This window comes from Drosophila biarmipes, chromosome 2L, assembly GCF_025231255.1.
Source record: "Drosophila biarmipes strain raj3 chromosome 2L, RU_DBia_V1.1, whole genome shotgun sequence".
Lineage (NCBI taxonomy): Eukaryota > Metazoa > Arthropoda > Insecta > Diptera > Drosophilidae > Drosophila > Drosophila biarmipes.
Window position 1 is genome coordinate 17166132 of NC_066612.1, and position 22137 is coordinate 17188268.

Consider the following 22137-nt stretch of genomic DNA (forward strand, 5'->3'; position numbering starts at 1 on the left):
AAGTTTTTAAAAATGGAAAATTTTTCTTTTTGGCTAAGAAAAAGCCATGGTGCCAACACCGCCGAAGACTGAGATTGATTTCCGATCGCTGACTGAGCAATTTTGGCCTGTTTCGATTCGGTTGCTGCTCTTCGTCGAGCGATGACCGAAAAGCTTTCCATTCTCCTGCACTTCTCTGAATTTAGTCAGTCGCCCGTCGACAGTCGAACAAGTAAGTAGGAGTGGGAGGCGAGCAAAAACAGGATTTAAGTTAGAAACTGACGGATCGGCATTTTAAATATTTTGTGTGTGTATCCAGTTCAGCGGTTCAATTGGATTCCGGAGGAAAGACCCCTCACAGGGCAATAATTGTGAATTTATTAGCGAGTGCAGTGTGGATTGTGATGCAATTGCCGAGGCTTTTGTTGTGCTTGTGTTTTCTTTCGGTGCCTTCGCCTGCATTCTTTACATAATTTCCCTGCATTTCTCGCATTCGCGACATGCGCATTGCCGCCCACCGCCCCACTCAAGGTCGAGCGAAAATACTGCAAAACCAAGAAACCAACAGGCAACAAGTGTTTCTGCACCCGGTGCTTGTGAAAAGTCAGGGAATGTCGAGTTGTCGGAAAGTTTAGCAATGGATTAGTCTGCTTTCTCTGAGCAAAGCCACTTCGGACTCCTGATTACTAATCCCAGTTGTTTGTTAAACTATTAAAAATGAGCAGAAGTTCGAAATTATTAGAATTATTCGAGATTTAGTGACTGAAATTTCCACCGACACCCACAATTATCAATAAGTTATCTAGTTTTGTATTTGTAAAGTTGTATATTAAGCTGTGCCCACGAAATTTAAAAACTTAGGTAGAAATCAAGCATACATCGTAAGACATCAAAAAGTATATCTGAAAAATTAATAAATATTTTTCCAGCGTTAAAGCCTTATCTTACATTTTGATTTTTTAGGTACTACATTTAACGACTCGAGTTTATTCGAGTATTAAATAGAGCCCAAATAACTTAAGGAATTCAGACAAAATTGCTATAGTTATTTTATACTTTGGCTTTGATTTCAAATTTATTTAAATTCCCATTTATTTTCAGAGGGTAAAATGTGGTCGCCGTTGGTCGTTGTAATCTTTCTGGCCCTGGCCCTTAGCCAACCGGATGAGTCGGTGGAGGCCGCTGGTCCGCTGAAGGTGCTGGGCCTGTTCCCCCATCCCGGGGTCAGCCACTTCCACTTCTTCCACCCCATCATGCGGGGTCTGGCCGAGGCGGGACATGACGTGAGCGTGGTTTCCCACTTCCCGGACAAGCATCCGGTAGCCCGTTACAAGGATTTCCCCTTGACCGGGCTGGAAAAGCTGACGAACAGCGTGGATCTCAAGGTGAGTGAAAAGGGGATTCACACGGGCGCATGGGAAAACGACCCATTGTCCAGACTTCAATTAAAGGCCTATTGACGAAATAGCTCAAAAAGTACAGTAAAACGTGCTTGGATTTTAAGCTTAAACAAATAATTACTAATACGTTGTTATAAACTCTGGTTTCAGTTATTTGAGAAACGCACATTCTACAACCACTTCTTGGAGTTCTTCCTCCTCAACGAGTGGGGGAAACAGGCCTGCAACCAGACGCTCCGCTCGGAGGCACTGCAGCAGATCCTCAAGCGCCCGGGCCGCTTTGATGTGATCATAATGGAGCAGTTCAACACGGACTGCATGATGGGGGTGGCGCATCAGCTCCAGGCTCCCGTGATCGCCCTGAGCAGCTGCGTTATGATGCCCTGGCACTATGAGAGAATGGGAGCTCCTTTGATACCATCCCACGTCCCGGCACTGTTCATGGCCCAGTCGCAGGACATGGACTTTGGCGGACGACTGGCCAACTGGTTTAGCACCCACGCACTTAACTGGATGTACAAGTGAGTTCTCCAGAACCAGATGTCTCATACAGCTACTAAATTTTAATATTTCACACAGACTCATATCAGTGCCTGCTGCCGATGCCTTGGTGCAGTACAAGTTTGGCCACAATGTGCCTTCGGTGGGTGAGCTGGCCAAGAACACATCCCTGTTCTTTGTGAACCAACACTACTCACTGTCGGGACCCAAGCCCATGCCCCCCAACGTCATCGAGCTGGGTGGCATACACATCCAGAAATCGAAGCCCCTGCCCGCCGATCTGCAACGCATTCTGGACAATGCCGAGGAGGGAGTGATCCTGATCAGCTGGGGATCCATGATCCGAGCGAATTCCCTGTCGGCGGCCAAAAGGGATGGCATTATAAGGGCGGTGGCTCGTTTGAAGCAGAAGGTTATCTGGAAATGGGAGAACGATACGCTGCCCAACCAGCCGCCGAACATGCACATCATGAAGTGGCTGCCCCAGCGCGATATCCTCTGTCATCCGAACGTTAAGGTGTTCATGTCGCACGGTGGACTCATGGGCACCACCGAGGCAGCCTATTGTGGCGTTCCAGTGGTGGCCACTCCCATGTATGGGGATCAGTTCGTGAATACGGCCGCCTTGGTGCAGCGGGGCATGGGAACCATCCTGAACTTCGAGGATATCGGGGAGAACTCGGTTATGCGGGCCTTGAAAAAGGCCCTGGACAAGAAGTGAGTAACGAGATCTTGCGCAGTCACAAGTATATCATTAACTGCTTTATCTAATATTTTTTTGTAGATACTACGATGCCGCCAAGGTCGTCTCCCACTCGTTCAACCACCGCCCCCAGCAGGCCCTGCAAACCGCCCTCTGGTGGGTGGAGCATGTGGCCCATACGGGAGGGGCTCCTCTGCTGAAACCCAGTGCAGTGGAGATGTCCCGATTCGTGTACTACTCCCTGGACTGCTATGCTGTGTTGGCCCTGATCCTGGGCAGCGTCATCGGCAGCTGGGTGTGGCTCCTCCGCCTCTGCTGCAGATCCAGTTCCTCCGACAAGACTAAGAGGGAGTAGCCGCGCCCAGCCTGGCGCCGCTTCGTTTGTGGTGAATGTGATATTTTGTATGTTCTGTGTAAGAGACTTTTAAGTGTAAAGACGCCTCCTCTCAAGGACTTTATGTAGATGTAGTCTTAGCAACGCCAAATTAAATATAATGTTTAATACAGTTGGTAAAAAACCGATGAGCAGCAAGAGTTATTGCTTTGGGAATATGTTTTTTGCATACTTTAGGGGGCTTATAAATATTCTTTTCATTTTTTTTGAACCTGATCAAAAAAAGAGAAACACTCTAAATATCTGGAAATGTTTTCTTTAAAGAGTTGAAGAGACTTAACTTAAATAATAATATCATATTCAATTTGTATTGTTGTTCTGTAATACGATTTACACTCATATTTGTACATAGCATAAATAACTTGAATGCAAACGATATGTTACCCCCTCTTCTTGATTAGTTACCAGAGATAAGCATATAAGCATCATTTAGGTTCTTGGTAGCAAAAGAGTGTTCATTATAATCGCAATAATAAGACTTTTACTACCGAAAAGACTACCATTAAGACTACACAAATATTTTAATTTTGGGAATACGAAATCTTTGTATGGTAATTGAAAGAACAAAGAGAGAAGATTAAAACTAAGAGTACATTTAAGTTGTACATAATGTGTTGCTCTTAGGTTCCCTTACAAGATTAGCGTCCGAAGCCGGTGCATGATAGTTTCGTTTATGTATGAACATTTCTATACAATTAAATGTATGTTTTCGCTGCCTAATCGAGCTCTTTCCGTACTCGCCGGTGTCAGTTGATGATCGTCTTTTGACCGTTCCGGATCTCTCTCCCTGTGTGAGGTAAACGGCGGCGACTATTTTTTGTGTTTGCTAATTGCATATGAAAAAACAAAAAAGGAAAGTATAGAAACTTGCAATAGGTAAATTTAGAAGTGCATTCTTCACCCTCAAGCGTGCGAATGTAAAAATTTCTGTCATAAAAATCGATTTTTAAGGGACTGGCACTCTGACTCAACTTGAACTTGACTTTCGCAGCATTATGTGTGTTCGGAAGGGTTTCTGCCTGCTGGCGGTACTTTCCCTGGTGGCTTCCAGCGGTTCCCTGCGCATCTTGGGCATTTTTCCCCATCCAGCCATGAGCCACTTCAAGTTCTTTCACCCAATAATGCGTGGATTAGCCGAGGCCGGTCACAGTGTGGATGTCATCAGTCCCTTTCAGGACAAGGATCCGCCAAAGGGATATACGGACTATCTTCTGCCGCCCTCCAACCTAACGGACTCTATTCATTTAGAGGTAAGTTGTCATTGATAATGCAAACAAAGTATTGTAATCATCCAACTTTTCAAAATATAATAACTTGTATACTCGAATCACTTTAATTTGTATTCAGAGAAGCAGTCTTTTTTAATTGCTTTCCTAGGACTTCGAGCGCCCTTACCACTTCCTATTCCATTATTTTGAGTTCTTCATCGTGTATAACATGGGAAAAGAGGATTGTAACACTACGCTGCATAGTCGGGCCCTTTCTGAGGTCCTGAAGCATCCCCCTGGTTACTACGATGTCATACTACTGGAGCAGTTCAACAGTGATTGTGCGATGAGTGTGGCTCATGTGCTTCAGGCCCCGGTGATTGGGATGAGCAGTTGTGCCCTATGGCCCTGGCACTACGAGCGATTTGGTGCTCCTCTGATTCCGTCCTATATATCCGCACTGTCCCAGGGGCAATCCCAGCAGATGTCCTTTGCGGGACGATTGGGAAACTGGATTACAGTTCACTCGCTCAATTTGCTGTACAAGTAAGTAATCTTTTCGTACTTTAAGCTAATAGAGTGATTTGATAAACGAGTTATCATAAATCCAAATTGCAAGTTTGACACTTCGACCACAATTAATCATAAGGCCCATATGCTTTTTATTGCTGATAAGTTATTAATCGGATCGGATGATCCTGTCTAGAATCTTCTCAGTTCCTGCTGCAAATGCTTTGATCCGCCAGAAATTCGGTCCCGGCTTGCCATCCACGGAGGACATGGTCAGGAATACTTCTTTAATGCTGGTCAACCAGCACTACTCGCTGAGTGGACCAAAACCTCTGCCCCCGAACGTCATAGAAGTCGGCGGTGTGCACATAAAGCCACCTAAACCTTTGCCCTCAGATCTCCAGCAAATACTGGATAATGCCTCCAAAGGAGTGATCCTCATCAGCTGGGGCTCTCAACTAAAGGCAAGTTCCCTTCCCACTGCCCGTCGAGATGCTATAGTTCGTGCCGTTGGGAGGTTGGAGCAGGAGGTGATCTGGAAGTATGAAAACGATACGCTGCCGAATAAGCCAGCCAATCTGCATATCGGGAAGTGGCTGCCATCCTTGCACACCCCAACCTGATGGTGTTTATGTCCCACGGCGGTCTGATGGGCACCACGGAGGCGGTTTCCAGTGCCGTGCCCATTGTGGGTGTGCCCAATTATGGTGACCAGTCCCTCAACATTGCCTCTTTGGTTCAGCGAGGCATGGCCCTACAGCTCGAACTCAAGAAACTGGATGAAAATACCGTCTATGAAGCATTAACCAAGGCACTGCATCCATCTTTCAAGGCAAGAGCCAAGGAGGTGGCCTCAGCTTACAACAACCGAGTTCAGGATCCCTTGGAGACGGCCATCTGGTGGGTGGAACATGTGGCTGAGACGAAGGGAGCTCCGTTGACCCAACCAAGTGCAGTGCATCTATCCCGCTTCGTTTACCACTCGCTGGATGTCTATTTTGTGGTTGTCCTGATCCTGCTGCTGCCTGTGATGACCTTTATCGGATTAATCCGAATGTGTCAAAGGGGAAAGCCTAAAGGTGACCCCAAGCTGAAACGTAAATGAAACTAATCCATAGACTTAGATTAACTGGTTTGACCTTTTTCTTAAGACATCTTTCGTTTCAAGCCAAAGCGATTCAGTTTATGTATTTTCCTCTATGAAAATGTTTTTACTTATTAACTTAAAAATATTTTGTTAATAAGTCCTGGAGAACTTAACCAAAGCCGAATGAAACGTTTTAAGCAGTTCACTTTTAATACAAATATTTACAAAAATCAGTTCTCAACCCTTACAACTTTGCCTTAGAGGCACCCGGAAAACCAAGACGGTAGAGAGCCACCACCACGGCTCCTCCCAAACCAAGATTGTGCTGCAGAGCCAGCTGGGCGTTGGGCACCTGGCGTTTCTCGGCCAATCTACGCAGCTGCCAGCAGAGCTCGGCACACTGAGCCAGACCAGTGGCTCCCAGAGGATGACCCTTGGAGATCAGGCCACCGCTGGGGTTCACCACGAACTTTCCGCCGTAGGTGTTGTCTCCGGCGTCGATGAACTCGCCGGCCTTGCCCTCTCCACACAGTCCAAGGGCCTCATAGGTGACCAGCTCGTTGGCCGAGAAGCAATCGTGCAGTTCCACCACCTGGACATCCTGGGGCTTATAGCCGCTCTTGGCAAACAGGCGCTGAGTGGCCAGACGGGTCATGTCGGTTCCGGCAATCTTCATCAGGCTCTTGTCGGCGAAGGTAGATGCTGGATCACTGGCCATCTCCATGCCCACAATCTCAACTGCCTGCTTCTCCAATCCATGGCGGCGGACGAAGGCCTCCGAGGCGAGGATGGCAGCTCCTGATCCATCCGAAGTGGGGCAGCACTGCAGCTTGGTCAGCACGCCCTCCACCACCTGGGGCGACTTCATAATCTGCTCCAGGGTGTACTCATCGCGGAACTGCGAGTAGCTGGAAGCAACAAATGGGGAGCGATAAAAACGACATGTGTGTGGATCAGCTGCATGCAGCCCTTGGAGTGGATGATGGTGTACGGTCTATGGACTACTTATTTCTCTGCTTCGAGCGATAAGATAAGCGCACGAATAAAGCGAACTTTCGACTGAACTTACGGATTATTAACCGAGTGCTTGTGGTTCTTCCAGGCGATTTTGCCGAAGTGCTCGGGCTTGGTGCCATACTTCTTCATGTGCTCCTTGCCTGCGTTGCCAAAGATCTGGGCAGCCATAGGGCCAGCTCCGATCTCGGTCAGTTCACCCATTTCAGTGATGTGACGCTCCATGGGATTGGCGCGATCAAAGTACTGTTCGTAGAGAGTATAGTGGGTCAGTAATGGATTCGATACCGGGTTAATAGATTCACCTTTGAGGACAGGGATCCACGCTCCATCTTCTCGAATCCCAGGGCCAGGACGCAGTCGGCGTTTCCGCCCTCGACTATCTGCTTGGCCAGATACAGGGCACTCGATCCCGTGGAGCAGTTGTTGTTCACATTGTAGACGGGAATGCCGGTCATGCCCACCTCGTAGATCGCCCGCTGTCCGCAGGTGGAGTCACCGTAAACGTAGCCAGCCACCGCCTGCTGCACTTCCTCGAACTTGATGCCCGCGTCCTGGAGAGCCTTTGTAACAGCTTCCTTGGCGAAGTCCGGGTAGCAAACATCAGTTCGACGACCGGGCTTCTCGAACTGACAGAAATTAGAACCGGAAGATCAGATAGATATTAAATCTAAGGCGGCACAAAGGTTAGTCTTCTGCAAGCGAACCTTGGTCATGCCCACTCCGATAACGTAAACTCTGGTCTTGGTCATTTTTTGGCTGTTTGTACTCTGCGGGTTCACGGATCGGACTCACTGTATCGACTGAGGTGGATCAACAGGTTGCTTTCTTATATACGCCAAGTATGATAAGAACAGAGGTGCTGATTCAGCTTATTTCTAGTTGAATTTTGTTTCTTAATTTCTTTTAAATAAATTAATAGTTCTGATCAAAACTAAATCTTCATATTTATAAAAATAAATCTTATTGACTGAGAATTAGAAATTACTTTTTAAGTAAACATAATTAATAGTAGACGAAAAAATAGCTAAGCGAAATACATCACAATTGTGACAACTGGAAGAAATTCGTTATATATTATGTTAAGTAATATATATTTTAAGTAATATATTTTATCCAGAGCTATTTTTAAAGTATGCAATAAGTCTGTAATAAATTGGAACTCATTTTTAAAGAGACTAAATTTGTTATTGTTGTTATTTGTACTAGTTTTAATATTTTAAATAACATTTGTGGGTTAAACCTTACTTTACCATAACATCAACACATTATAGAACAGCTAAATATTAAATTTCATAGCGACAAATATTTTCGAATTATATAATTAGCTAGAGCTAAAGTTCATCCATATTCCAGGGCTGCATTTGGTTCAAATGACGCGCCACCAATCATATGTCTAGTGTTACCGTATTCTACGGTAATTGCTGTTGGCAGACAACCCTGTCTCACTGCGCAGCTTCTGGTCCCCGACTAAGTTTAATAGCTCTTGAGCACTATTTGCGGTATTACCTGTTTTGCTTTAGATCCTGCTGCAGAGAAATGTCGAAGGTCCGGGTTTACGTAGTCGGAGTGGGCATGACCAAGGTGCGTATCCCCCAATCCCCGAAAGGAACTGGCAACCTCTAGTGAAAATGAAAACAAAAGCAAAACAAAGACTTCAAAGAGCAGCTTTGCAAGTAATTTCAATATTGAGCAATATTTTATGCTTACCGGACTTTGAACCGGCCTGCACTTAGTACGCTAATCTGCTCTCGAAACTTTGTGGCTCTACGACATTATCATTATTATAATTATTATAACAACTAGCTGTATGGATCCACTGGCCCCCTGAAGTGGCGAGATTAGAATTATTAATCTGCATTCTGGGAGTCCCGTGCTAATCTCTGATAATCGTAAACGCTATTTTCGTTTTCCCTGCAGTTTGAGAAGCCCGGTCGTCGAGCTGATGTTTGCTATCCGGACTTTGCGAAGGAGGCTATTACCAAGGCTCTCCAGGATGCGGGCATCAAGTACGAGGAAGTGCAGCAGGCGGTGGCTGGCTACGTTTACGGTGACTCCACCTGCGGACAGCGGGCGATCTACGAGGTGGGCATGACCGGCATTCCCGTCTACAATGTGAACAACAACTGCTCCACGGGATCGAGTGCCCTGTATCTGGCCAAGCAGATAGTCGAGGGCGGAAACGCCGACTGCGTCCTGGCCCTGGGATTCGAGAAGATGGAGCGTGGATCCCTGTCCTCAAAGGTGAATCTATTAACCCGGTATCGAATCCATTACTGACCCACTATACTCTCTACGAACAGTACTTTGATCGCGCCAATCCCATGGAGCGTCACATCACTGAAATGGGTGAACTGACCGAGATCGGAGCTGGCCCTATGGCTGCCCAGATCTTTGGCAACGCAGGCAAGGAGCACATGAAGAAGTATGGCACCAAGCCCGAGCATTTTGGCAAAATCGCCTGGAAGAACCACAAGCACTCGGTCAATAATCCGTAAGCCTGTTTACTAAATCATTACCGAAATCTTTCACCTTATTGCCTCCGCTTAGCTACTCGCAGTTCCGCGATGAGTACACCCTGGAGCAGATTATGAAGTCTCCCCAGGTGGTGGAGGGCGTGCTGACCAAGCTGCAGTGCTGCCCCACTTCCGACGGATCAGGAGCTGCCATCCTTGCCTCGGAGGCCTTCGTCCGCCGCCATGGATTGGAGAAGCAGGCAGTTGAGATTGTGGGCATGGAGATGGCCAGTGATCCAGCATCTACCTTCGCCGACAAGAGCCTGATGAAGATTGCCGGAACCGACATGACCCGTCTGGCCACTCAGCGCCTGTTTGCCAAGAGCGGCTACAAGCCCCAGGATGTCCAGGTGGTTGAACTGCACGATTGCTTCTCGGCCAACGAGCTGGTCACCTATGAGGCCCTTGGACTGTGTGGAGAGGGCAAGGCCGGCGAGTTCATCGACGCCGGAGACAACACCTACGGCGGAAAGTTCGTAGTGAACCCCAGCGGTGGCCTGATCTCCAAGGGTCATCCTCTGGGAGCCACTGGTCTGGCTCAGTGTGCCGAGCTCTGCTGGCAGCTGCGTGGATTGGCCGAGAAACGCCAGGTGCCCAACGCCCAGCTGGCTCTGCAGCACAATCTTGGTTTGGGAGGAGCCGTGGTGGTGGCTCTCTACAGGCTGGGTTTCCCCGCTGCCAACAATGTGATGCGCAATCTAACCGCTGCCGGCAAGGCTGCGACTAGCGAAGAAGGTTTCAAGGTAGCTCCCTTGCTCAAAATTCTAGAGCAGGCCATGCAGGAGGACAAGGACAATCTTATCGAGAAGGTGCGCGCCATTTACGGCTTTAAGGTGAACAACGGACCCAATGGCCAGACCGGATTCTGGGTTATTGATGCCAAGCAAGGCAAGGGGAAAATTGTCTTCAACGGAACACGTAAGTTTACCTGAGCCCTTAAAAAGTGTATACAAAATAATATTTTGTATTTGATTACAGAAAAGTGTGATGTTACTTTCATTATAAGCGACGAAGATGTCTTTGAGCTGCTGACAGGAAAGTTGCCACCGCAAAAGGCATTCTTCCAGGGCAAGATCAAGATCCAAGGCAACATGGGCTTCGCCATGAAGTTGATGGACCTGCAGCGGTCTGCTCAAGGAAGAATCGCGGAGCTGCGCTCCAAGCTCTAGGCATCTCAATAGATCTTTATTTGGCATTCCTTATGTATTGCAGTATCTTGGTGACTTTGTTTCTTTAAAACCTAGATATATACCCCTTTTGTACGATTTTTTTATTATTTCTTAGAGATTAAAATGTTATATTTGTAATCCAAAAAGTGCAGTATGTTTTTGTACGATCCGAATCTTTATTGTTTCTTCAACGTGTAAGCTGGCTTAATTCTAAAGTTATATATGGTGTATATATTGTAATAATCAATGTGTGTATTGTTCTACGCACTTTTAAAACACTTTTCAAAAAAGTTGTTGAGAAGGAAATCAAACTGGGACCTTTGCCAAGCCTTATGGCTTTTTATTTATGATTTTAACAAGTAGGAGTACGGGTGTCCCTGTTCAAAAGGTGCGTGCCATTAAAAAATACACACTGTAACAGTTAAATGTACCTGCCTGCATAAAAAACTTTCAATTGTTGTATCTAAAAAGTGCCTGCGGTGTGGTTGGTGGTGTAAATAAATTAAAAAACTACATATCTATCAAGTGTCTCGCATTTTGAGCTTACAAAACTACGTTTCTTTATCAAATATAGGGGTGTTTGTATGTGAGGTGTAGGACTACATATAAGCTTTTGGCTATTTACAAGGGAAGATCTCGCGGCACTGGATGAGATTTCGCTCACTTAATACAGAACTGCGCTGGCTTATATTGAAGAACATGGAATTTTAAAAAGTCGTGTAACTAAACTTATATGGAATATAAAGCCTGATATTGTGAAAATTGTTGCACTACTAAGTACAATTATAATATGTTAACCCACGACAATGTTATAGTAAGTGAGCGATACTTAACGTACCTATATCTTTTTCAGCGTTGAGATCTTCCTGAAAAGGATGAAGCAGCTCGAATACCGTTAAACGGAGTTCGGAGCGCCTTTTAAATTTACAAAATATATAGTTTCACATAAAGTCCAAATAGGAGCCTCTACTTTCGCTCTTCTTACATTCCCTCTTCCAATTTTAGAAGCTACTGTTGGAGTTGGTGTATGAGGAGAGCGAACTATTCGTTGTTGCCGAGGATGTCGATGATGAGGAGTTACTGTTGGAGCCACTCCCCGCTGGTTTGTCCATGCTGGCCATGATAGATCCCAAAAGGTCCACAGGTCTCTTAGCCGCGCCCTTTGCAACGGAAACACGGTTCCCTCCGGCGGTGCCTGCGATGATGATCTTATGGGAGGGCAAACTAATGGTTTTGTAGGTGGGTTTCAGCGGGGATACAGTGGCTGCTATGGGGATGGTGGTGCCGCTTCCTTTGGTGCTCGGCGGAGGTGGTGGAGGCGGTGGTGCTGCTGCCCGCGAAGGAGGCAAAGGCGGCAAGGGTGGCAAAACCACTGACATTCTGGTGAGGGGAGTCAACGAGGCTGGGAGAACCACTTTAACAATTTGAGTGGGTGGCGGTGGAGGAGGAGCAGCTACCACTGGAAGCGGTGGATGCAGTACAGAAAGTGGTTTGGGAGGTGGAGCCGGAGTGGGTGTTGGAGGAGCATTTATTAGTGATGGAGCACTGGAAGTTAGTGATGTTTGAGCCACAGTTGGGGCTGGTTCCTTGGGAATTGGTATGTCCATTTCCACGACCTCCTCCGCACACACTTCGGTGACCTCTTCCTCGTGATCAACAATAAGTTGCGGTGTGCTCTCTACAATGAGCTCGTTTCCCACATCCTCCACAGGATCCGGAGGGGGCGGCGGAGGAGGAGGAGGTGGTGGTGCTGCTGCTGCAGACAGAGCTAAATTGGAGGTACTGTTATCACTTTTGCTGTCGGACACGATCTTCACTTGGATCTTAATCTCGGGCTCCTTTTGGTTTAGACGATGAATGAAGGGCGTTTGAGGCACAAGTGGCGGTGGCAGTCCTGACAGGATGGTTGGTGCAGCAGCTACCGGGAGAGTTGGAATAGTTGGTGCAGATGCAGGTATAGGATTGGGTATAGGTTTGACTGTAGAAGCAGCTGTGGGAACGACTGCGGGAGCAAGAGAACTGGGAGTTGTGTCATTGTTCAAACGGGGAATTTTGGCAGGTGAGGGCTCACTTATGGAGCAACTCTTGGCTGGCGTTGAATGCTTTTTCGGAGTTTCGCTTCTTTTTTCCTTTTCCTTCTCTTTGTCCTTTTCTTTACCTCTATCTTTCTCCCTTGTCTTTTCCTTCTCCTTATCCTTCTTGGGCTTCTCCTTTTCTGGAGTTCCCACAACCGCCGCTTTGGTCAGCTTATATTTGTGTTCCAGGACCATTTTCCTCATATCTATCTTGGAGTCGTCTTTGCTGGTCTTCTTTTTAGGTGTAGAAGCCCCACTGGCGCTGCTCTGGCTGCTACTGTTGCTGTTGCTTTCCTGATTCTGACTCGGCGAGGAACTTTCTGCTGATGGCTGCTCGTCGATGCTGCTCTCACTGGAACGCCGTTCCTTGCCATCTAGGTCAATAAGTTTCTTCTTCGTCCTTCCATCGTGTGCCCGCTTTGAGGGCGTCTTTTTGCCGCATTCGTCGTGGCTGATCGGGTTGGGCAGGATCGTTTGTTTTTCCTTGTAGTGCGGCGTTTCGGCTAGCACAGGGTTATTTTTCTCGTTAATCACCTCTTGGCCAGGATAATACTGTCGAAGCCGCAGGTGCCAGGCTGTAGAAGGCAGAGTATCACTCAATGATTCTAGTAAAGTATGGAATTTTTTTTTTGGTGATTCTTACCTACGCTCGTCACCGCTGTCACAGTGCGAAACTGGTGGATTATATTGCGGGGTAGGAAGTATATGTCGTTGTCGCACAACTGGATGCGGGCATAACGGACGCCCTCGCGACGCAGCTGATTCAGCTTGGCGTCCTCGATCCACTGCACGCACTGCGAGATCGGGGGCTCGTGCAGGTCCAGCTGCAGCATTTCCACCATTGTATTAAAGTCCTGGGCGGCAAAAGCGACCACATCTTTGGTGATGCGGTTCTGCGAGTAAGTCTGCCCACAGTGCACAGCCTTCAGTATGCCTGGAGAACGGCAATAATAGGAGAACAATGATTAGTCGATTTCAGGGAAGCACATTTATCGAGATCAGCTCACCAACTGCGGCGGTCGTGATGCGCTCGTGGCCATGGCCTACATGATCCGCATGCGCTTTGGTCCGATCCTCGATCATAGTCTCCCGGGCCTCCGACAATCGAGGCAGATATTGAAGGTTTCGCAGCTCATTAATACGAGTTCTAAGTGGGTTAAAGAGAATTTAATTTAATTAAGTTATATTCTTTAGGAGTCTACTCACCTCTGCCTCTTGAGTGGAGTCTTGCTATTTAGCTCTGCAGTGGGCACCAACTGCTCTCCAGCACGTATCCAGAGGATGGGACCATCGTTCGACTGACGTGGATCCGTTTGAAGTATGGAATTGCAGGCCCAAGGCATGGTCTGGAAATGAAAAACTGATGTTAGACTATAATCTCGAAGAAATAATTAATCAATAATACCTTTCTTAAGAAGGGATTCATTTCAATGCGGCCCAAGAGATCCGGAAAATAGCCGCCGACCTCTTCATGCACTTTGCCTACCAGACTGATCTGATGCAAGGGTCCATATCGAAAGGTTCCTTGACAATAATTGCGAACCACCTAGGGGAAAGACAAGATTAGTAAATTTAACTTCTAGGAATTTAAAAAATTATTGTGAAATGACACTCACCTGCTCATTGTACTGCGACATCGTGCAGGTTTCGATGTCCGAATTTCGGCCGAGAACACCCGCCTTCACCGTCAGCGTTGAGTAGTTCTCGGCCATGTGCTCGAGAAGATCGGGCAGATAACGCGCGGCATCGTGGACAATGCCCATCACATGGTGGGCATAACCCTGTTCATCCTCTGCGAAGCAGACCTCGAAAAACTCATCCACAAGCTCCTCCATTTCGTCCGGTGGCAATGCATCGATTTCATGCTGATACAGGTGAACAATGGAGGCCCCACCATTCGGATACTGCTCCACCTGGAAGTAGCAGCCGTACTTAAGGTTTTCCAAGCCAGCTGGTGGTTTCCGGTTGGGTCTTGGTGGCAGGCTCTGAACAGTTTGCCAGGGTCCAGCTACTGGTGCATGTTGCAGGCACTGAACGCCTACACTGGTTCGCCGGATCTTGGAGCGTTTGTAGCACTTGGAGCAGTCCCTAGATGAGGATGAAGAGGAGGAAGTGTGACGGGAAGATGACGACGAGGAATTCTTGTGATGGTTGCTGGAGGATGAAGAGGAAGATGACGACGTATAGGTCTTGCGGTTGCTGCTGGTCTGGCTGGAGGAATGATTGCTAACTGATGAGTTTGATCCGGAACTGGTTTTCGGTGCCGGCGATGGCATCAGCTTGGAATTGGAGCTCTTGTCCCCAAAATTAAGCTGTCTGGTGACCTCTTCTCGGGTTTTTGCTGCCGCCTCTCCATTCACCAATGGCTTGGGTGGCTCCGCCGGAGACTCTTTTTTGATTTCCACTTCAGTTTTGATAAGGTTAGTAAGTACTGGTGATGGTTGTGCTTCCGCCTCTAGTTTTATTTCTACTGGTTCTGTTTTGATTCTCTCCTCCACCTTGACTGGCTGCTCTAGGGCAGCAGCCACTGCTTGCGGCAAAGCAGGATCCGCCGCGGGGTCCTTCGACTTGGATGAGCTGTTCTGGCTGCTTCTGCTGCTGTCAGAACTTCGGCGGCGATGCGAGTGCGACGATGAGCTGGACGACGAGGAGGTAATCTGAAAGTATGAAAGAAAATTGTGTATAGTGCGTTATTGTTTTTTGATGGACACCTGTGCAAACACTAAGTGGCTGCAACATGTTTGCTATGTAAACGATTGCGGTAAAATACAAAGAAAACTAAAGGTACTGCAAGTAAATGTTTTCTCAATAAGAATTATGACTCGCTGAACTGAAGATCTCGTCTTTCGGTACCATGTTGTTATTGGTATACTACGTGATTGTTTGAAATACTCAGGTAAAGTTTCATAAGTTCTCTAAGAATTGTAGAGCATTGTAAATTCGAGTAAAATTACCCCCTGCAATAATTCATTATCAAAGAGCTTTTAGAGGTCACGGCGTTCGATATCTAGTAAATTATATCTCTAACTGCCGATGTATCTAGGTTTGTAACTGATGGATGACGTATTCCGTATTTATATATATGCCCACCGTTTCCCTTTGCCTTCTGGACTTTCCAGAACCGCTGCCATCTCTCACCTTCTCCCGATCCCGATCTCTCTCCCTCTCTCTGTCCCTATCGCTGCGGTGGTACTTCTTCTCCTTGCTGCGCGAGGAGTTGGACTTGTGGTCGCTCTCCCTGGAGGACTTGGAGCTGGTCTCGCGATTCCTGTCGCGCTCTCGTTCCCGCTCCCGCTCCCTGTCGCGCTCCTTGTCCCGATCTCGCTCCTTGTCCCGATCCTTGCTGCTGCTGTTGTTGCTGCTGCGCCGGCTCTTATCGTCATCCCGCTCCTTATCTCTCTTCTTCCTCTTGTGATTGCGCTCTTCTGTGGATGGTTGGGTGGTCGTGGGCGTGGGCGGGGTGTAAATCACATTAGTTGGCAATGGATTTGTTTTCTGCGAATTTCGCTTTACTTTACCTGTCTTCTCGTCTGTGCTTGTGCTTGTGGTTGTTCTTGTTGTCTCCGTTGTTGTTTTCGCTTCTTCCTCTTCTGCTGGCTTTGTTATTGCTTTTGTTGTGTTATTTGCATTCCCATCGCCTGACTGCAATGGTTGTTGCTCTGGTGTGGGTAAGTTGTTGCTGTTTGTAGTTGCCGTTGTTGTTGCTGCTGCTGCTGCTGCTTCTGCTAAAGTATTAGTTTTTGTTGCTGCTTCCCCTGCGCTTGTAGTTGTTGGACTGGCATTTCCGCGGGCATTTGCGTTGTTGTTTTCCACAGCCGCCTCGTTGTTTACCCCCTTCGCGGGCGTTTCCCGCTCCCCGGGCCCTTCGCCCGTCCCTTCCAGTGCCTTCTCCGCCGGTTTGAGGGCATTTTCCACCTGCTCCTCGAGCTCCTTGGCCAAATCCTTGCCGCCGTTGGCCAGTTCTACATTATTTTCGCCACCTCGAGTGTTCTCCATGTGTTTGTGTGTGTGGCGACACACACGCGTGTCCCTGTGGGTGTGTGTGAGCGCTGCCCTGCGCCTGTATTGAATATCGATCAGGCGGCCGTCGTCTACGTGACGCCTGTCAGCTAGCCGTGCCTTTTATCTTACGCTCCGTTTGCTATTCACCCGCACCCTCCTCCGTGGGGTTTTCATTCGCCTGGCAGAATTTCCGCAGCGGCGTTTTCACCAATTCGCGAATAGTTTTTTTTTGTTCTAGAAGCAGTGTGACCGCGTCGGTCTCTGCGAAACATACTTTTATACCGTTTTTAATTAATCAAAAATACCAAAATAAAACGTAGTTATACCAAAAATATTCCGAACGGTCACTCTTAAGTTCCAGGATGATGTCTTCGCTACCAGGAGCATGTCTCCGCCAGTCTGCGCGATGTTCCGACTGGCGCGTCATTTAAATAAAAGGTTTTTTTGCCAGCCACTTTTGTGATTCCTAGGCTGCTTTTTAACAGAACAATAAAAAAACAGATACAAATGTTTATATAATGCAAATACAATTTTTTATTCCTAAACAAAATCTTCACTATACAAAATATAACAACAAAAAAATCAAGTAGAAATATATTTTAGCATTTCCTAATTCTTCTTTTGCTCATTCTCAGGAGTTTCTCTTTTATAAACGTCGTTGACCAGTTTCGGCACCGTTCCCAGATACTCTATGAGTTTCATTTCCTCCTTCAGAGTGTTCAGATACAAATGTTGTATTCTCCATATCACGGGCTCGATTACTTTGGTGCTGACTAGATCCTCAGAACTGACAGTCAAGTCTTGCAGTTGGAGGTCATCGGAGAGTGCCCTATCTGAAAGGGGTTCCACGGCAATTGCAACGGCTTCTTCAATCAGTGGCTCGGATTTGGGGGCTTGGATCTTTTTCGGTTTTGCACTGGTCTCGCCGTCGGACCCTGACTCCTCCTGTTTATCCCTCACCTCGAGCTTGAATCCATCCAGAGCCTCTTGCAGTTCTATTTGTGATCTGACTGCTGCTCTGAGATCGTCGCCGCTCTTGGCACTAATCACGGTCACTTTAGAGGGCTTGGACTTGGAGTCCCTAGAGGAGGAACTCTCGCTGGAAGGGGCAAACTGCCGCCGGAATCGATCACCAATGGCTTGGCAATGAGCTTTGGCCGCTTCAATAGAGTTATGTGATTCTCCCTTTTGATGTTGGCTCTTGCATTGGGGCGAGTGCTCCCTTACACCTCTATCCCCACCACCATCCTCACTTTTGCTAGACGGATGTGCTCCAAAGGCCAAGTTCTTGTAGATAAGACAATCTCCTCCGCCCTTTTCATGGAACGGCTCCTGTTTCCGAGTACTGTAACCGAAAGGGGAACGGCTATTATATGGCTTGGGTGAGTACCTGGGACTGCGTTGATCCACTCTGTTCGGACTCCATTGCTGACGAGCATTCTGTTGGTAAGGTAGCTATACGAAAGTCCCCAAATCATTTGTTTTATTCTGTTACTTTAAACAAAATGTTTACCTGGTGTGGTTGGGAGTCTTGACTTTTTTCATCATATTTGTGACGATGATTGCCGTGATAATACTTGCTACACAATGGATCATGATTAAGACGCTGTGGACGCTGTTCATATGAGCAATGCGGATTTTCACACGCGCATTTTTTGTAATCGCGATACTTGTCCTGCCTACCTAGGTACTTCTCCGATGAATAAGGTTTCCTGCAAATCTCCGGAGAATTAATCCTTTCCCTTCGCAACCGACATTCGACATCCTTGTGAGCATGCCCATCCTCTTTCTTCTCATTGAGGGGCTGTTCAAAATGTATTAGCACAATCAGAATGTTCTCTTGTTATTTAATGAACTCACAGATTGATTCTTCGACCCATAGAAATGATCCTCAAGGTGCATACGATATTTATTGTTATTATACATCGTTTGGGGAAAGAGTTACTATAAAAGGGATTACTAATGTAATGTTATCATTTGACACTTATATCAAAGAAAAGGTTTTTAGAAACTAACAAATTAGTGCTTTGATTTCCGAAAAAAATGGTATATACATAAAAAACAATTTTTAGTTGGATAAATAATTTTTATTTCGTTAATGCACATATATCATGATGAAGATTCCTCTCAGCCACAAAATTTGGGGATGCTTCTTTCTTTTTACAGAGTGATAGTTTCCATATATTCATCAAAAGATCTTGTGATTATTGTGTGATCAGGTGCTAGATGTGTATCTGCCATTACAGCCAACCTATATTTGTCACCGAAGCGATGTAGATTGAGGGAAAGGCAGGTCTTCGATTGTGGAGGCCGGAAGAGTAGAACATCCTGAACTTTCTGACCCCAAGCCGATTGAAACTCATCAGTGGGTCCATAGATCTCAGTGATTGTTATGGGAAAGTTGTATGAGAAGAAGTTTATAAAGATTTTCGTAATAACATGAGGGAAAAGGGATGTGAGGAAACTGTACTTTGTCTGACCAATAGAGGCTAAATATATTATGATCTGTTGCTTTCTTATTCGTTCAACAATCTGATGTAGCTCTGAAGCGTGATCAGCGTCCGGCTTTCTTAACGGCAGTTGCAAGAAGACCACGCCCCCAATATTCTCGGAATTGTCTCCCATGCGATCCGTAAAGTATCCCTTATCTATGGTCCTACAAGTGGTGTTTAGGAAATTTGGGACTTTCATGTCCCCTGAGAACGTTTCGAAGTAATCGTGGACAGCACCTGCCAGGCAAGTTAAGCTAAAATCGGACTCTCTGAGATCATTGTTGAATTTACCCTTATTGCGGGCTCTAAGTTGGGCGCCATTTATTGACCGCCCAAAAGAGACGATTTTCCTGCCTGCGTAGGATTTTGTGTGCAGAATATTCAACTCTTGGGTGGGCTGTTCGAAAAGGACCTCGTAAATGTTTCGAGGAGCCTGGAAAAGCTCCCAAAGAATTTTAAAGAACTCCAAGTGAGCGTAGAGTAAGAGCGGTACATATAAATGGAGTCTTGCACAGTAAGTTGAAGTGTACGAAGTTTGTCCCTTTATGAGGACGTCGCCAAATGCCAGAAATTCACAGTAAACGTGATAGGGTAGAAGCAAAACATGATTGAGATTTAGACGCCAAAGAAAACGGGTCCAGACCTTGGCCAAGTTAGTAGGCTGCAAACTGTTATAGGCGGCGTTTCTGGCCACCCACCAACTGAGATTTCTTTGCTCCAACTCCCTGTGCAAAAGCAATCGTATTGTCTGGAAACGACCCACTGGATTTCGATAGCTAAGTGAGCGTCTTTTGAGTTTCTTGAGCATTGAACGGCTTCTTACATAGCCCAAGATCACATTTACCAGGACAATGACCATCAAAGAAGCCAACTGACTGAGGTTTCTAACTTGAACACTGGAAGAAGTTCCATCGGGAGTTTCAAGAGATTCAAATTCATAGATGAACTTCTGCCAGCGACAGATGATAAGATGCAGGATATGACTAATCAATCTGCTTATGTGTTCGGGCTTTCGTACAAAACGGGAGAGTTGCTGATTCGAACTCTGACTCAATCCGTCGTTCAGGGCCACCACCATTTTCTTTTGCGGATCCTGTAGCAGAAGCATCTCACTCACATGCAGGTCCTCCTCCTCGGCAATTATGAGGTGGTGCAGTTTGACGAGGATGTAGTAGGGTTGAGTGCTATCCGAGTTCGGGATCACAATCACCTGCCACTGGGGCAGGTCCGAGGGTATATACTTGGTGGCCAGTTCGCTGACATACTCCTGAATATTCGATTCGGTGACCGGACGTCCTCGGTATTTGTGGGTGCTCAGCAGGACGTGATTATTGATGTTGAAGCCACTTTAAGAGGGAAACAAAGGTGTGTTGTAATCTATCAATTGGTTTTTAGGCTAACCACTTACCTACTGTCATTCACCCACGCATAGTGTCCCCAACAAGAGACGAGTTTTTGACGCAGCTTGGGGAATCTCAGCATCCCAGTTTTATCCCTCAGATCAGTAAGGTACTGGGCGTAGGTCATCTTGATCCTCTCGAAGTCGCAGTCTCCCTCCACCTGGAGAAGAAAGTGGAATATGCCCGCGTTCTTCGGCGTGTCGATTAAAGTCCGGATCTTCTTGGACTTTGAGATGGTTAGGTTTGGGTACTTGATGCTCAGCACATAGTTGGACAGTTCGTTGCCAAAGTGAGCGCCTGGAAATGTGGATAGGTATTTAAGGTGTACAAGTTTAATGGCTCATAAATCGACCACCTCTAGGGGCATTTTTAAATCTCTCGATTAAAACCATTATATTAATGAAAGCAATGCTTTCAAAGCATAAACAAAAAATAATAACAAAGATTTGTTTGTACTAAGTTGCTCGAACATTAGATACCCCTTTTCACTTAAATCTTGATTAAACTGAAAATTATTACACTTTTTTGTAGTGTTGTTAAAATAAGTGTACGATTATGTTGTTTTACAAGCAGAAGTTCAACTTTAATAAGTGAGTAAATTAAATTGTATTCTTTTCGTGGGACCCCCAAAAAGTGAGTTGATTAATTTAATCAATTCGAAAGTGTACCCCATGCGAATGGCCATCATCCCCTGTGATTACCGGGTATCACGCACCGAAGACTGGGCTTATCAATGGCAAAACTTTATGAGTAATTCAGTTGGTCAAGGTTCGCTTGGTCGCTTGTCTGGGTTCCGCAAAGGTGCACCAGGTAACCTGTATTATTTATAAACAAAAGCTTATCTACTTTCTCTCGGTCCTTTACGTTCTTTCTCCCATCAGCCTCAATTATGTCTTGGGTCCCCATCAACAGATGATCCTTTGGCTGAGTGAGAATGGGTTAATCAACCCATGGATCGTTTATTTATATAGCCGGCCCCTTTTGAAGTTATTGATTTATGCGGCTTATCAGTGCGGCAGCGCGTGTCGCGGATCGATGATCATCGATCACTGCTGGGGATATGTCGAGCACTTACATAGGAACGATAACAGCAGTAAAGGCACCAGCATCAAAGCAACCACAAAGCAGAGCAGGGTCTTCAGCAACGACTTCAATTCCTGCCAGAAACTGTGAAACACAGAGGTACTGAAGGCATCCTTACATATTTTAACTAGTTCTCAACTTTACCTCTCCATATTTTCCGATTTCTATGAATTATTCATAAGAAACTGCCTTCTAAGCTGTATGTAGTATAGCTGCACTATATAGTATGTACACTTTCGATTCTGTGCCCTGTCTGGCACACTCGTATTTCCACCAGCTCACACGTTCGTGTTCTCCAAAGTTTCCAGCACAACTGATCATCACAGACGGAGCTTCGTGTGAGATTCGCTTTGTTGAGCGGCTTATCAGCTAATCGAAGGCGGCCGCTCTTCCACTTGCACTGCAATAAAAACTGATAGCAACTGAAGGTTGTTATCAAAATAATATTTTTCAAGCTCTAGCACTTAAGTGAATGTACCTAGTATTCCAAAATAATACTTAGATTTTTTCATGGTATAATGTTTTTTATTTATTCATAATATACAAAAATTAATACATTTTAATAAGTGCAAGGCAGTTAAACATTTTATAAAAATACTTCTTG

At 46.2% G+C, this 22137-nt stretch overlaps 6 protein-coding genes across 7 annotated transcripts; 2 read left to right on the forward strand and 4 right to left on the reverse strand.

Moving 5' to 3' along the window:
* Positions 1-1080: 1080 nt before the first annotated feature.
* Positions 1081-6015, forward strand: LOC108034228 (uncharacterized). The gene is given in 9 exon segments (XM_050884997.1): positions 1081-1364; positions 1530-1900; positions 1959-2597; positions 2665-2934; positions 3740-3853; positions 3969-4227; positions 4355-4731; positions 4892-5295; positions 5298-6015. Coding segments are annotated over 9 exon segments (3213 nt in total). The 5' UTR covers positions 1081-1088; the 3' UTR covers positions 5801-6015.
* Positions 5970-7639, reverse strand: LOC108034166 (sterol carrier protein 2). Its single transcript, XM_017108972.3, has 4 exons — positions 7504-7639; positions 7102-7425; positions 6852-7042; positions 5970-6690 (listed from the first exon to the last, which is right to left on the reverse strand). Exons 1-4 carry the CDS (start codon positions 7546-7548, stop codon positions 6027-6029), a joined length of 1224 nt encoding a protein of 407 aa, XP_016964461.1. The 5' UTR covers positions 7549-7639; the 3' UTR covers positions 5970-6026.
* A 584-nt stretch (positions 7640-8223) lies between these two features.
* Positions 8224-10627, forward strand: LOC108033812 (sterol carrier protein 2). The gene is made up of 5 exons (XM_017108433.3): positions 8224-8380; positions 8717-9040; positions 9100-9290; positions 9347-10230; positions 10291-10627. Exons 1-5 carry the CDS (start codon positions 8336-8338, stop codon positions 10479-10481), a joined length of 1635 nt encoding a protein of 544 aa, XP_016963922.1. The 5' UTR covers positions 8224-8335; the 3' UTR covers positions 10482-10627.
* Positions 10628-10635: 8 nt separating this feature from the next.
* Positions 10636-16816, reverse strand: LOC108033811 (uncharacterized). 2 transcript variants are annotated; one of them, XM_017108431.3, is made up of 8 exons: positions 16075-16816; positions 15695-15981; positions 14173-15213; positions 13962-14102; positions 13763-13902; positions 13564-13703; positions 13200-13490; positions 10636-13131 (listed from the first exon to the last, which is right to left on the reverse strand). In XM_017108431.3, the coding sequence occupies exons 1-8, from the start codon at positions 16550-16552 to the stop codon at positions 11483-11485; spliced, it is 4167 nt and encodes a 1388-aa protein (XP_016963920.1). In that variant the 5' UTR covers positions 16553-16816; the 3' UTR covers positions 10636-11482. The 2 variants fall into 2 exon arrangements, with proteins under 2 accessions (XP_016963920.1, XP_016963919.1); XM_017108430.3 differs by having other exon boundaries at positions 15695-16816.
* A 252-nt stretch (positions 16817-17068) lies between these two features.
* Positions 17069-18572, reverse strand: LOC108033463 (uncharacterized). Its single transcript, XM_017107799.3, has 3 exons — positions 18419-18572; positions 18072-18362; positions 17069-18013 (listed from the first exon to the last, which is right to left on the reverse strand). The coding sequence occupies exons 1-3, from the start codon at positions 18482-18484 to the stop codon at positions 17168-17170; spliced, it is 1203 nt and encodes a 400-aa protein (XP_016963288.3). The 5' UTR covers positions 18485-18572; the 3' UTR covers positions 17069-17167.
* A 51-nt stretch (positions 18573-18623) lies between these two features.
* Positions 18624-21834, reverse strand: LOC108034358 (uncharacterized). Its single transcript, XM_017109245.3, has 4 exons — positions 21678-21834; positions 21526-21617; positions 20459-20747; positions 18624-20396 (listed from the first exon to the last, which is right to left on the reverse strand). Exons 1-4 carry the CDS (start codon positions 21683-21685, stop codon positions 18719-18721), a joined length of 2067 nt encoding a protein of 688 aa, XP_016964734.1. The 5' UTR covers positions 21686-21834; the 3' UTR covers positions 18624-18718.
* Positions 21835-22137: the final 303 nt, after the last annotated feature.